A 12,589-nucleotide genomic window follows, 5' to 3' on the forward strand; every position below is an offset into this window, starting at 1 on the left:
GAGACCTCCGAAACCGGTCCAGCCACTTTTAAGATGCCACCTCCACCTATTTTAAGGCCTGGCTCAAACAAGGCTTGTGTAACCCTAGTAGGTCCGACTCTGGTTTCTCTCTGCAAGAAGGTCCAATCGTCCCGAATCTCCCATTCAAAAAGGGATTGGGCAAGGTGCCTTTGCACTGTTCACACTTTGTGCTTTTATAGCAGAATTGCTCAATATTGAAGGTCCTGGTGACTAAGGAAACTTGCAGCTTTCTTGCTGCGGCTGGACTACAACTCCCATTGCCCCAGAGAGAAAGCCACATGGAGCAGGATGATGGGAGTTATGGGTACCAATTTACTCACAATGGGCATAGGGCAATAAAACCAAGTTAGTCCTTTCTTGGAAACACCAGAAAACCTTTAAAAGCACAAGCCGAACCAAGCCCCTTCTTGGTTAACCAGAAGGAATGAAACGATGCAGAAGTGAGAAGATCTCCATGGCACTCCTATCATGGCACTAAGGGTGCATCTAAAAATGATGCAGTTTGAGACCACTAAGTGATGCAGTTCAATCCTATGGACTGGTGGGATTTTGAGTTTCACAAGGCCTTTAGCCTTCTCTGCCAAGGAGTGGCCAAACTACCAATCCCAGGATCCTATAGGATGGAGTCATGGCAAGTTAAAGTGGTATCCAGCTGTGTAAATGCACCCTCAGACTCCACATTCAGTGGCAAAATGGATGAGGGAAGCCCCTACCTATTGCAATGCATGCATCCCCCCCACTTCCATATGCCCTGAGTTTGCTGCAGGTTCAAGAGAGAGTCAGAGGGAATAAGACAAGTAAACTCTAAAAGAGAACAGAGCAAGTAAACTCTAACAGAGAGAAAGCAGAGGGCTTAACTCTGGTTGGTTTCTTAACTCTGCCCTCTCCCAGGGTCCTTAGTGCAGAAGGCAAATGGGCTGCAGAACATCAGGCCTGGCTAGCAATACTTGAGCCCCCGAAGACCCATGAAAACAACTACCTACCGCCTAGGAGGAACAACATTGCCCAGAGGCAAAGCTTCTTCCAATCCCACCCCTGAGACCAGAGAAAGAGGCAGGGAGCCAATAGCACACTCAGGGTTTTAATTCACGTCTGAAGACTGTTGTTGCGATCTCTTTCCTGTCTTGTTTCTACTACGGGTGGCGGATGCCACTCTGGAAATGCGTCCCTCATTAGGTCCATGTCTGGGGAACAGTTCCAGGCCACCCCCAGCTGCGGCATCACTTGAAGATCTTGCCCTGGTTGACGGCTTTGCCGACATGCTTGAACTCCCCTTCCCATAGGAAGTACTCCTTCACCAGCGTCTTGCACTCCTCGCTCTCGGGGTCCAGCTTCCTCCAAGTGTAGGATTCGTAGTCCACCTGCCAGTCGGGGCTCAGCTGCGGAAGACACAAAGAGGACCCATCAGTAACAGACACTTGCAAATAAACAGCAGTTTGGTTAAGCAGTGTAAACAATGCAAATCCTAATTAACAGAAGATAAAAAAAAAAAACTCTCCATTGAAAGCCTCATTTGCTGAATGGAGAGGTGGCCAACCAAACTGTCCATAATCTGGCAGCAACTAGTATATAGGTCCTCTATGAGCACTAAGTCTTCCCTACTTCCATTTCTACCTGTTTCTGCCCACCCCACTTGTAGGCCAACTCCTGGCCCAGTCTCACCGGAAAGGCCAGCTCCTGCCCACGGAAGACCCATAGACCCGAGATGCTGCTGTCGTTGTTGGTGCCAAAGAGGATGACGGAAGCAAAGGCGTTCTTGCGCAGTTTGTCCAGACGCTGGAACATGCCTGTTGGGAAAGCAGAGAGGAGGCAATGATGTTACTCTGAACATGGGACTGAGGGGAGAGAAGGCAGGGAGAGTGTCGGGGCTGCCTTACCAGTGATTAGGTTGCAACTCATGAACGTCTGCGCTAGCTCCTCGGGGAAGCGGTACTCCGCGTACCAGATGGACCAGCCCTCCTTGTCGAAATGCTCCCAGAAGTGGGGAAGGGCCACAGTCAGGGTGTCCTCGTTGGAGTACTTCCGCTTGAACTCGTCCATGACGAAGGGGCTGGAAGGAAAGACAACAGAGAGGAGACATCAATCCCGCGTCCAGAGAGGGAGTGTGATATATAAATCCCAAAATGTAAACCTTGATTTTGCCATTTTGTGTAAGGGACACAATTTTATTTTGCCACTGTATTCAATAGGACTTGAGTACTTTGGTATACACAGAAGGCCTTGAAACCAAACCCCAGGTCACTGTATACATAAAGTCACATTGCATAAAAGGAGATATAGGATTCTGGCCCCATTATTATTATTATTATTATCAGCAGTATTTATATCCTGCCTTTTCCTCAAGACTGAGGCTGCATCAGCAATGCAGAATCAATGCTGCTGCTTGACCCTGCTTTAACTGTTGTGGCCCAATGCTATGGAATCCTGGGATTTGTAGTTCTGTGAAATAGTTGCCATCTCTATCAGCCATGTCTCCCTCTGTCCAGGACTGGAGGGACTTCGACACAAATGCTTTGCATTTTCAGAGACCCACAGAGACAGCCCTGAAGATGTCAATTCTGCCCCCCCCACCCCACCTGGTACGCCAGGTAAAAGCCTCCCCCCAAACTGGTTCTTCCAGAAGGCAGAAATACACCGGTGTTGAGATCCATCTGCTTTGGGAACGAATGCTACAATTAGAAGTGCCTGGCAAAAGAATTGGGGTGGAGGGGACTTTATTTAAAATATCAGCTACTGTTTAGGACATTATTGCCTCACAGCAGAATGGCCCATTTCAGCCACAGCTGAAGCATTGCAACACAGTTAATGTGAGCTGCATGTGACGGTTGGGGAACATCAGACAAAAATGTGAGGACGAGGCCATGGCATAGGTGTGAAATGTGTCCCTTCCAGCCCCTCTAAAGACGCCTGAGAACAGAAAAGTGTCTGCTGCCTCCAGGCATCCGCCAGGGAACATGTAATGAGCAGGATTAGTCCAATGATCCAAGGCAGACATGGTTTCCCAATCCCACCTTATCTCTCCCTGTCGCAAACATGACGTCTCCTTGTTTTGCATGCAGACATCGGTTGCGCAGGCCAAAACAGAACTTCCCTTCGGTCCGCAACCTCTTGCAGGCCATTCTACGACTCAGAGGCACGGCCAGCAATAACCGTAAGGCACCCACAGTTCAGGCAAACAAGATTCTGCTGCTCCCCTCGATCCCTCCCTGTTCCCAGCCCAGCAGGGAATGTGGGTTTGGCCTGGTTGGAATGAGGCACAAAAGCTGGCCTGGGCACGTGGCAGGGCGTGGGAGAGGGCCGACGGAAAGGCCCTACAAGCGGCCTTCCAACCGTGGCTGCCGACTGCCCTCTCCTGACTGCTCACGATCAACACACGCGGTTACTCCTACTCCCAGAGGATATTACTGCTTGATCGGAATTACTTATGCTATGGAGACTACAAAGGAGAGGGGTGGAGTGGAAGACTAGGACTGCAGACCAGGATTTGAATCCTCCTCAGCCATGGAAACCCCCGTCGGTGACTGTGGGCATATCACACTCGTGGCAAACCTCCTCCGAAGAACTCGTCAAGAAAATCCTAAAATGGGGTCACCATATTGGAATCAGCACTATGTTGGGACTAAGACTCTGGGAGACCAGGGTTAAAACCTTCACCCAGCCACAGAAACCCCCTAGGTCAAGTCACACTCTCTCAGCTTTAGAGGAAACCAAATGACAACCCTCCTCTGCAGAAATCTGGCCAAGAAAACCCTAAGAGAGGGCTGGCATAGGCCAGTCAACATGGTGCCTAACACCATCACAAAGAAGGTTCACAAGGCTACCATTTCCTCTCCATATTTTCTAACATCTACCTGAAGCTGAATGCTAACAGGATATTGAAACCCCCCAACCAATATTCCCCATTTTGATGGAGGTGCACAGATGTCTGGGAAGCACCTCACACAGTTGAAGTTGTTTTGTTTATGATAAGCAGTATATGGATTCATTGAAGAAACTACACAAGTTGCATCCACAAAAGAGAAACACTAGCCATTCACTGAAAACACCTGGAAGTAACATAAAAAGAGCCCTGCAGGATCAGACCAAAGGCCTATCTACTCCCACATTCTGTTCCCACACCAGTCAACCAGTCGCCACAAGGGGAAACCCACAAGCCCGACATGAAGGCCTCAGCTCCCTGATAAGTGGTACTGCTAACACTGGAGGCCATATATAGGGATTGTAACAGTTGAGTCTTCACCCCCAAGAATCTGTCCAACCCTTTTCAAAACTTGCTCAATCTGGTGGCCATCGCTACATCTTGTGGTCAGGAACTGCTCAGTTTCACCAACTGCTTGCAATCTGGACGTACCTCCTCTGGCCTGTGCAGAATCTCCCCCTGTTCTGTGTCAGTCCATTACCCTGGAGGCTCCAGGGATGTATCTGTGCACGAGACAGAGACATCTCCTACCCACTCTTCCCAGATATAATTCTACATACCACTTCGATCCCGTTCCCCCATTCACTTGCCTCTTTTCATGTCTTATCAGCCAAAATTTTATAACCTTTGCAGACAAGGGAGTTGCTCCCCCACCCGATCATTTTGATGCCACACTTTCCCCGCCTGTACTGCAATACAGTAACCACAAGGACACACAGGATTCGAGAATTGCATAAGGGCACCATGACACCAGCAGTTTTTTTTTTTTTTGACATGGTTTATAATCATGTCTAGTAAGCAATCTGCCCTTTTTCCCTCTCAGGACTACAGATGGGTCAGTATATTGGCCAAACTATCTACAATACCTAAGACCCAGCTATTCCCAAAAGGCAAAAGCCAATGATTCCCATGAGCTGGGGCCGCCGAAGGCTGGGCCTTACCTCTTGGGGAGGTGAGCAAAGGGGTCTTTGGATTTGGGCTCAGCTGCCAAGGCCTGCTCACACTCGTCCATCTCTTCCTCAGGCTCTGGCTTCTTCTCCTCTTTCTTATCGGCCTTCTTCTCCTCTTTGGGCTGCTTCTCTTTCTTGGGTGCTTCCTTCTTGGGCTGATTTTCAGCAAATTTCTTAGCTGGAAGAACAGAGATGGCAGGTTAAGAATGAGAGCAGATACCTTGCAGTGGCAAAGACCAGGTTTTGCACACAGAAGATCAACCTAGTTCAGCCTGTGACATCTTGAGGGTTCAAGTAGGTATGTTCGGGGGGAAATGTTGGATGGCAGCTCCCAGCATTCCTCACTGTTGGCTACACTGGTTAGGGCTGCTGGAAGTTGCAGTCCAAAACCTGGAGAGCTGCATGATCCCTATTCTGTGCTAAACCAGACTATGCTTTAAAAGCAATGCTCAATTTTCATGCCTGTTCTGCCAGCAAATGTATCAAAGGTTCAAAAGGGAAGCCAACCAACTGTCTTTAAGAAATTAAGATGGCATAAGGGTGAAAAAGCACCATCACTAATGAAGTGACTGAATTTGCAGAGAAGGCAGTGCGCATTTTAAGAACGCTGGCACAGCTGAAAGCAACACAAGAATACTGCAAGGCACAGAGTGTCCTTGGGTACAAAAAAGAGGCTCTTAAAATGCCTGAAATGTCCAATCTTTCAAAAGGATCAAAGGTGAGGGTCAGAAAAAACCCTGACCCTTTCTCTATCAGAAACTGAGGAGATAAAACACTTCGAAACAAGCGTATTTTCTACAGACTACCTTTCTTTTGTAAATAAGGACATTTAAACATAAAACAAAGTGCAGATTCCTTAGAGCTGTCCAGCCCCCTTACCATCAAACTGGGCCATTTTCTCACACAGCTTCACCTCTCCCAGGACAGTCTTGAACTGTGGCTGGTTTATACAGGTCACAAACCAACGGTTCACATTTTCATAAGGTTGGCGGAAGGACGGCTCCAAAACCTAAAGGCGACGAGGGGAAGCCAGAAAAGTTCAGGCAAGGAATCTCAAACTGGACACGGCCCCCACCCCAATTGGATCTGACTTTCTAATGGCCTGCATCAACCATAGGCTTGGGCTTTATCACTGAACTACGGTTTAATATAACCTGCAGAATACCTGGGCTTTTGTCTCCAATACAAGTCCTCCTGCACAGAAATTAGAAGACTGTGCAGTTTGAATGTGTCACGTTCAAACTTGGGAGATTCTTGCTATTCCAAGCAAGCAGGAGCCCAAACTTGGGAGTGATAAGCACCCTTGGCACCAGAAAGCTAGGTAAGGGCTTCCCTTCCACCCATCAGCTTCCAACAACCACGGCCCTCACCTGTTTGTACAGCCAGAGGAGAGTGCAGACCACTGTGATATCAGCCAGAGTGATGCGCTCGCCCACCAGAAACGTCCTGGTCTTCAGGTGGGAGTCAAGGAGGCTCAGAATCCGCTTCACTTCCTCCTTTGCGCTCTCTGTGGCCTGGAGGGAGGCAGGAAGGGACCACACCATTACGTATGGCACATGAGGAAAACCAACAGCCTACCTTCAGGCAAAGACAGCATCATCGATGCTCGCTACTCACCTGCTTGTTATAATGCATGATGCCCAGCGTTGGGAAGACCCAAGTACTGGCCGGTGGCACAATGTCACTGTCAGCAAAGCTCACCCACTGGATGATCTGGGAAGCAGCTTCCTTGGTTGGTCCTCGTAGCTCTTCATTGCTGACTGAAGCAACAAAGCATATGTCAGAGGTCTTGAATGCCGCTTAATAGACACTCAGCCAAAAGAGAACAAAACAGAATGGAAGCGGTTGGGAAATGGCACCTGATGGACTGGACTGAAGACAAAAAAACCTCGTGCCAACTCTTTTTTAGCTTTATGATCCCACAAGAGTCTTGATTAGATACAAGCTCAGCTTCCAAATGCTCAGTAAGAAATTTAAACCAGCCTTCCAAGAGAATTTGGCAAAGCCTCTTCAGGATAGTATCTGTAACAAGGCCTCACTAAAGGTCTTGACAACCAACACACTAAGAAAGGAGATGAGGCACCCAAACAAGTGCAGACTGAGTTCTGATGGGGAGAGCCTGGCAACCCAAGAGCCGGGGCAACTGTACGGTTAGAATCTGGCTCCTAGGAAACCACTTTTATTGGTGATCCTCAACCAGTACTTTGTGACCTGTCCTAGCAGCCAGCGTACCTCACCCTCCATGCAATTTAATATGGCACTGCTTGCCTATCACCAGCCCCAGATGCCTTCACTGAATTATTAGAAACGATGATTCTCCTGCACCCCCATTTTGTGACATTAACAGAAAGGCAATGTGAACAGTAAGATGAGAGGCCAAGGTTACCGTAGTGTGCGATGGCATTGCTCTCAAACACGCAGAATCCATCATCCCCTTCGAAGGCTGGGACCTACAAAGAAAGAGGGCCTTTTAAGCCACCAAAAGGACAGAACCTAGCTTTGCTAAACCAACCTCATCCAATTCATGAGTGCTGAAGCAGAGATAGGAAAAGCATAGTCCTCCAGGACTTGGGCACAGTTTAAGTGCTGTTCAGGCAATTTAGGTGAATGTTCTAAAAAACGGGGGTCTTCAGTCTGCTAATAATAAAATGTGGGGTCTCGAGGTCAAGGTTTTTGCACCTTACCCCCCTCTTTGGATAGAGAACCAAATTCCCTTTCTGAAGGCGGTTGCTGGCAATCTCACCAACAGCAGGAGAATCGTGGCTGGCATTACCAGACACCACAGAAGGGCATTGCAAGTCAACTATTGTCATCATGCACGCAGCTAACGTCCAGCAAGCTGGGAACATACCCAACATGTCTCCAGAAGGCGCCTATGCAGCTGACTGGCAGGGAGAGACAGATAGGGAGCAGGCCAAGGCAAATGGGGCACAGCGACTCACCTTCCCGACTGGGAATTTCTTCAGGAATTCGGGGGTCTTGTTGGTCTGGCCAAAGTGGAACTGGGGCGGCGTGGAGAGGACCTTGATCTTGGCGCCACTGTACTGGGCAGCAATGAGGACCTTGAATGCCCGCCAGTTCTCGGGGTAAGTGTAGAGAGTCTGTGGAATATGAACAGCGCATGAGGAGCCAGAACGACAGCCCAGCAACCCGGACCCCCAAAATGGGGACTCCTGATTTAATACAGCCAGACCCTCTTATCCATGGATTCTTTATCCACAGAGGGTCCTGGAACCAACCACCAGTCGATATGGATTGTCCACTATATACTCCCAAAGGCCATCCGTGATTTTCCTGTTTTGTATAAGGGGCAGCATTGTATTATCCATGGTATTTAATGGGACCTGAGCATCCACAAACTCCAACAGATACAGAGGACCCACTATACATCCCAAAAAGCCAACTGTGATTTTCCTATTTGTACAAGGGACATCACTGTACTAGCCATTGTGTTTAATGGGACTTTTGGTATCCAGAGGGTCGTGGAATCGAACTCCGGCGGATATGGAGGACCCACTATACATCCCCAAAAGCCAACCTTGATTTTGCCGCTTCATATAAGGGACATCATGGCGGAAACTCCATGCCTTGAAGACTGTAACATTGTGGAGCCAGACTCACAGCAGATTGATTTTTTAAAAGCCACAATCGTGTTCTGCTCAGCCGCCGCAACACTGACGCTGCAGCATCTCCCTGCCCCACCCTTCCCATGCTAACGCTCTCCCTACCAAGAACACGCAATCCCATCATCCTTCTATTCCTGGGCGCTCTCTCTTGCCAAGCTTAAGCCCAACTTAAGCCACCCTCGAGGTACGCAAGAGAGCCTTCCTTACACCAGTCCGCACCCACTTGCCACACAACGGCTCCGTGATGTGGCACTGTAGGCTGCTATTCTATCAGCCTGGTCACTCCACAAACCATAATCCACTTCCACTGTAGGAAATGGATTATGTTGAACTGGCTGGCGCTATTCTGGGGGTTTCGGAGACAGGTCTTTGGCAGCCTTGCTCTGAATTCGAACCTGGGGCAACACCTCCCCAGCTCTGTAGGACGCTCAGCCTCCAGGTGTTACAGACTACAAGGTTATGGGAACTGTAGTCCCAAGTGCCCCTGAATCCTAAACTACAAGTTCCAGTGAGCATTAGAGAGAGGAGTATAACACGGTTATGGGAACTGTAGCCCAAAATGTCCCGAGATCCAAAGGCTGCCTTGCCCCTAGTCCCAAACGCCCCAGAAAGCCCAACGAGAAGTCCCAGTGAGCATTAAGAAGAGAGTAGAACAAGACTATGGGAACTGTAGTCCAAAATGCCCCAGAAATCCCAAACTACAAGTCCAAGTGAGCATCAGGGAGAGCAGTGGAACAAGAGCATGGGAACTGTAGTCCAAAATGTCCCGAGATCCAAAGGCTGCCTTGCCCCTGATGTCAGAGTATTGAAGGCAATGATTCCCAAAGGTTGCGGGTTTGGACTTCAACTCCCAGAAGCCTTACCAGCTTGGCTAACAGTCAGGAATTCTGGGAGCTGAAGTCCAAAACATCTGGAGGACCAAAGCTTGGACTGATCTACGTATTCTAAGTATTTAAGGGTGCGTCTAGATGTCAGAATTAACACAGTTTGACACTGTTTCAGTTGCCATGGTTAGGTGCGATGGAATCCTAGGATTTGTAGTTTTCTGTGATATTCAGCCTTGTTGGCCAGAGAGTTCTGGCGCCATGACAAACTACAAATCCCATGATGCCATGACAGCAAAAGCTGTGTCAAACCAGATTAATTCCGCCGCGCAGCATCAGCTTTAACTAAGGGCTTCGTTTCAAAATGGGAAATGTTTACCAGTTTATCACTTACACAGGAATAACCCAGTTTGACACTGCTTTAACGCCTTTCTATGGAATCATGGGATTTGTAGTTCAGGATGGCACACCAGGGCTCTATGACAAGGGAAGGGTTAAGCAGCTGACAAAAACTACAAATCCCAGGATCCCATACCATGGAGCCAGGGCAGTTGAAGCGGTATGGAACTGGATTGAATCTGCTGTGAAGGTGCAGCCTTATGAAAAGGCTATCTCACAAAACTACAAATCCCACAATTCCATCGCCTGGAGCCATGGCAGCTAAAGGGGTACGAAACATCCATTCTGGAAGTACTCTGACACTCCCCCCGAAGGCCCTGCCTGCCTCTCCCGCTACTCCCGCCCCGATCTCTCCCAAGCCAGGCCCGTCTCCCTTCCAATATGCCCCCCAAAAGAACCGCCAGGGTCCCTTCTTCCCGTCCCCCCGCTCCGGTGGCTCCTCCGCCGCCTCTAGAGCCCGATGCCGGCGGATAAAAGTAGGGCTCCCCCAGGAAAAGCAAGCTCACCCCGGCCGCCGCCATCTTAGCGAGGAAAGGAAAAGGAGGAGCGCCGTGCGACGCGGCCGTAAAGCGAGGCCGACTCGGGGGATGTGCGACATTGCGTGCTGCAGCCACGCCTCCTCTCCTTTATACTACGTCATGGAAGAAAGAGGCGGGGCCATGCCGTGACGTAGGGAGAGGAGGGGGAGTTGGCAACGGAGGAAACACAGAGCTACTCAAGCATAGAGCGATAGAACTCCTTGTTCGCACAGGCTGCTTCCGGGTTCCTGTCTAGAAATGCCCCACTGGAAACGATGGATTTCATTTTAATTCCAACCCATTTAGAAAATGAATTCCAAAGTCATGGTCACAGATCAGGGCCTCTAGTTTAGGATTGGCCCAGTTTTCTTCATTCATATATATATATAATATGCATGTGTGTGTATGCACGTATATATATATACGTGTGTGTGTGTGTATATGTTTGTGTGTGCATATATGTATGTATATATATATATATGTATGTGTATGTATAGATCTATATGAGTGTGTGTATGTATATAATCATGTGTATATATGTGTGTGTGTGCATATAGATATATAATATGTATGTGTATATGCATATGCATATATATGTATGCATTTATATATACATATATGTGTATGTATGTATGAATGTATGTGTGTGCATATATGTGTGTGTGAATAGATACATATATGTATATGTATGTGTGTATATATGTGTATGTATATATGCATGCATATGTGTGCATGTGTGTATTCATATATGCATATATATGTGTGTATGGGTATGTACATGTACTTGTATATATATTATGTATGTGCATGTCTATACACATATATGTGTGTATGTATGTGTATGTATATATGCATGAATATGTGCATATATCTATGTGTGTGTGTGGGTATGTTTATATGCATATATGTGCATATGTACACACAGAATCATAGAATCGTAGAGTTGGAAGAGACCACAAGGGCCCTGATCCAGTCCAACCCCCTTCTGCCATGCTGGAAATCACAATCAAAGCATCCCTGACAGGTGGCCATGCAACCTCTGTTTGAAGACCTCCAAGGAAGGAGACTCCACTAGACTCCGAGGAAGGAGAGTGTTCCACTATCAAACAGCCCTTACTCTTAGGAAGTTCCTCCTACTGTTGAGCTGGAATCTCTTTCCTGGAGCTTGCATCCATTGCTCCATTGGGTCCTATTCTCTGGAGCAGCAGAAAACAAGCTTGCTCCCTCCTCACTATGACATCCCTTCAAATATTTAAACAGGGCTCTCATATCACCTCTTAACCTTCTTTTCTCCAGGCTAAACATCCCCAGCTCCCTCAGTCTCTCCTCATAGGGATTCATGGTTTCCAGACCCTTCACCATTTTGGTGGACCTCCTTTGGACACATGGCTCCAGTTTCTCAATGTCCTTTTTGAATTGTGGCGCCGAGAACTGGACACAATATTCCAGGTGGGGCCTGACCAGAGCAGACTAGAGATCTAGACACTATACTTCTATTGATGCAGCCTAGAATCGCATTGGCCTTGTTAGCTGCCGCATCGCACTGTTGACTCACGTTCAGTTTGTGCTCCACTTGGACTCCCAGATCCCTTTCACACACATAAGTCTCTCATTCAGCCAGGTGTCCCCCATAATCCTATATCTGTGCATTTCATTTTTCCACCCAAAGTGCAGTACCTTACATTTCTCCCTGTTGAAATTCATTTTGTTAGCTTTGGCCCAGCTTTCTAATCTATTATGGTCATTTTGAATGTTGATCCTGTCCTCTGGGGTATTAGCTACTCCCCCTAATTTGGTGTCATCTGCAAATTTGATAAGTATGCCCCCATTTCTGGCATCCAGGTCATTGATAAAGATGTTGAATAGCCCTGGCCCCAGGACAGAGCCCTGTGAGACCCCACTGGTCACTTCCCTCCAGGATGAAAGGGAGCCATTGTTGAGCACCCTTTGGCTTCGGCCGGTCAACCAATTACAAGTCCATGCAACAGTTGCCTTGTCTAGGCATGTGTGTGTCTGTATATATGCATGTCTCTATGTGTGCATATAGAAATAAATGGGTCCTTGGACAATTTGAAGCCAAATGATGATAAAACTGAGGCTGTTGTACTTTGGTCCCTGGGGACTCAGTGCAAAACACACTGCAGAAATCATCCAGTTTGAGACCGCCTTAAGTGCCCTGGCTCAGTCCTAGGGAAATCTGGGAGCTCTAGCTTTGTGAGACATATAGCCTTCTCTGCCAGAGAGCTCTGGGATCCACAAGAAACTACAATTCCCAGGATTCCCTAGCACTGAGCCAGGCCAGTTACAGTTCTGGCATTAAAACAAGTTACCT

General features: G+C 48.1%; 1 protein-coding gene across 1 annotated transcript; it reads right to left on the reverse strand.

The window, feature by feature from the left end:
• Positions 1-1,088: 1,088 nt before the first annotated feature.
• LOC149302156 (elongation factor 1-gamma) lies at positions 1,089-10,323 on the reverse strand. The gene is made up of 10 exons (XM_089483012.1): positions 10,246-10,323; positions 7,833-7,991; positions 7,277-7,340; positions 6,508-6,650; positions 6,261-6,404; positions 5,770-5,899; positions 4,882-5,068; positions 1,899-2,071; positions 1,684-1,808; positions 1,089-1,400 (listed from the first exon to the last, which is right to left on the reverse strand). Exons 1-10 carry the CDS (start codon positions 10,258-10,260, stop codon positions 1,242-1,244), a joined length of 1,299 nt encoding a protein of 432 aa, XP_089339138.1. The 5' UTR covers positions 10,261-10,323; the 3' UTR covers positions 1,089-1,241.
• Between the last annotated feature and the right edge of the window lie 2,266 nt (positions 10,324-12,589).

The sequence above is a fragment of the Sceloporus occidentalis genome, unplaced genomic scaffold (assembly GCF_023333645.1).
Source record: "Sceloporus occidentalis isolate IW3139 unplaced genomic scaffold, rSceOcc1.0.p SCAF_20, whole genome shotgun sequence".
Taxonomy (NCBI): domain Eukaryota; kingdom Metazoa; phylum Chordata; class Lepidosauria; order Squamata; family Phrynosomatidae; genus Sceloporus; species Sceloporus occidentalis.

Bases quoted from the DNA above. Each gene is read 5' to 3' on its own strand.
- LOC149302156 (XM_089483012.1), bottom strand. The intron at 5,069-5,769 runs GTAAGGGGGCTG...CTGTTCTTCCAG, and splicing joins GAAAATGGCCCAGTTTGATG to CTAAGAAATTTGCTGAAAAT. The intron at 1,809-1,898 runs GTAAGGCAGCCC...CTTTCCCAACAG, and splicing joins GAGTTGCAACCTAATCACTG to GCATGTTCCAGCGTCTGGAC.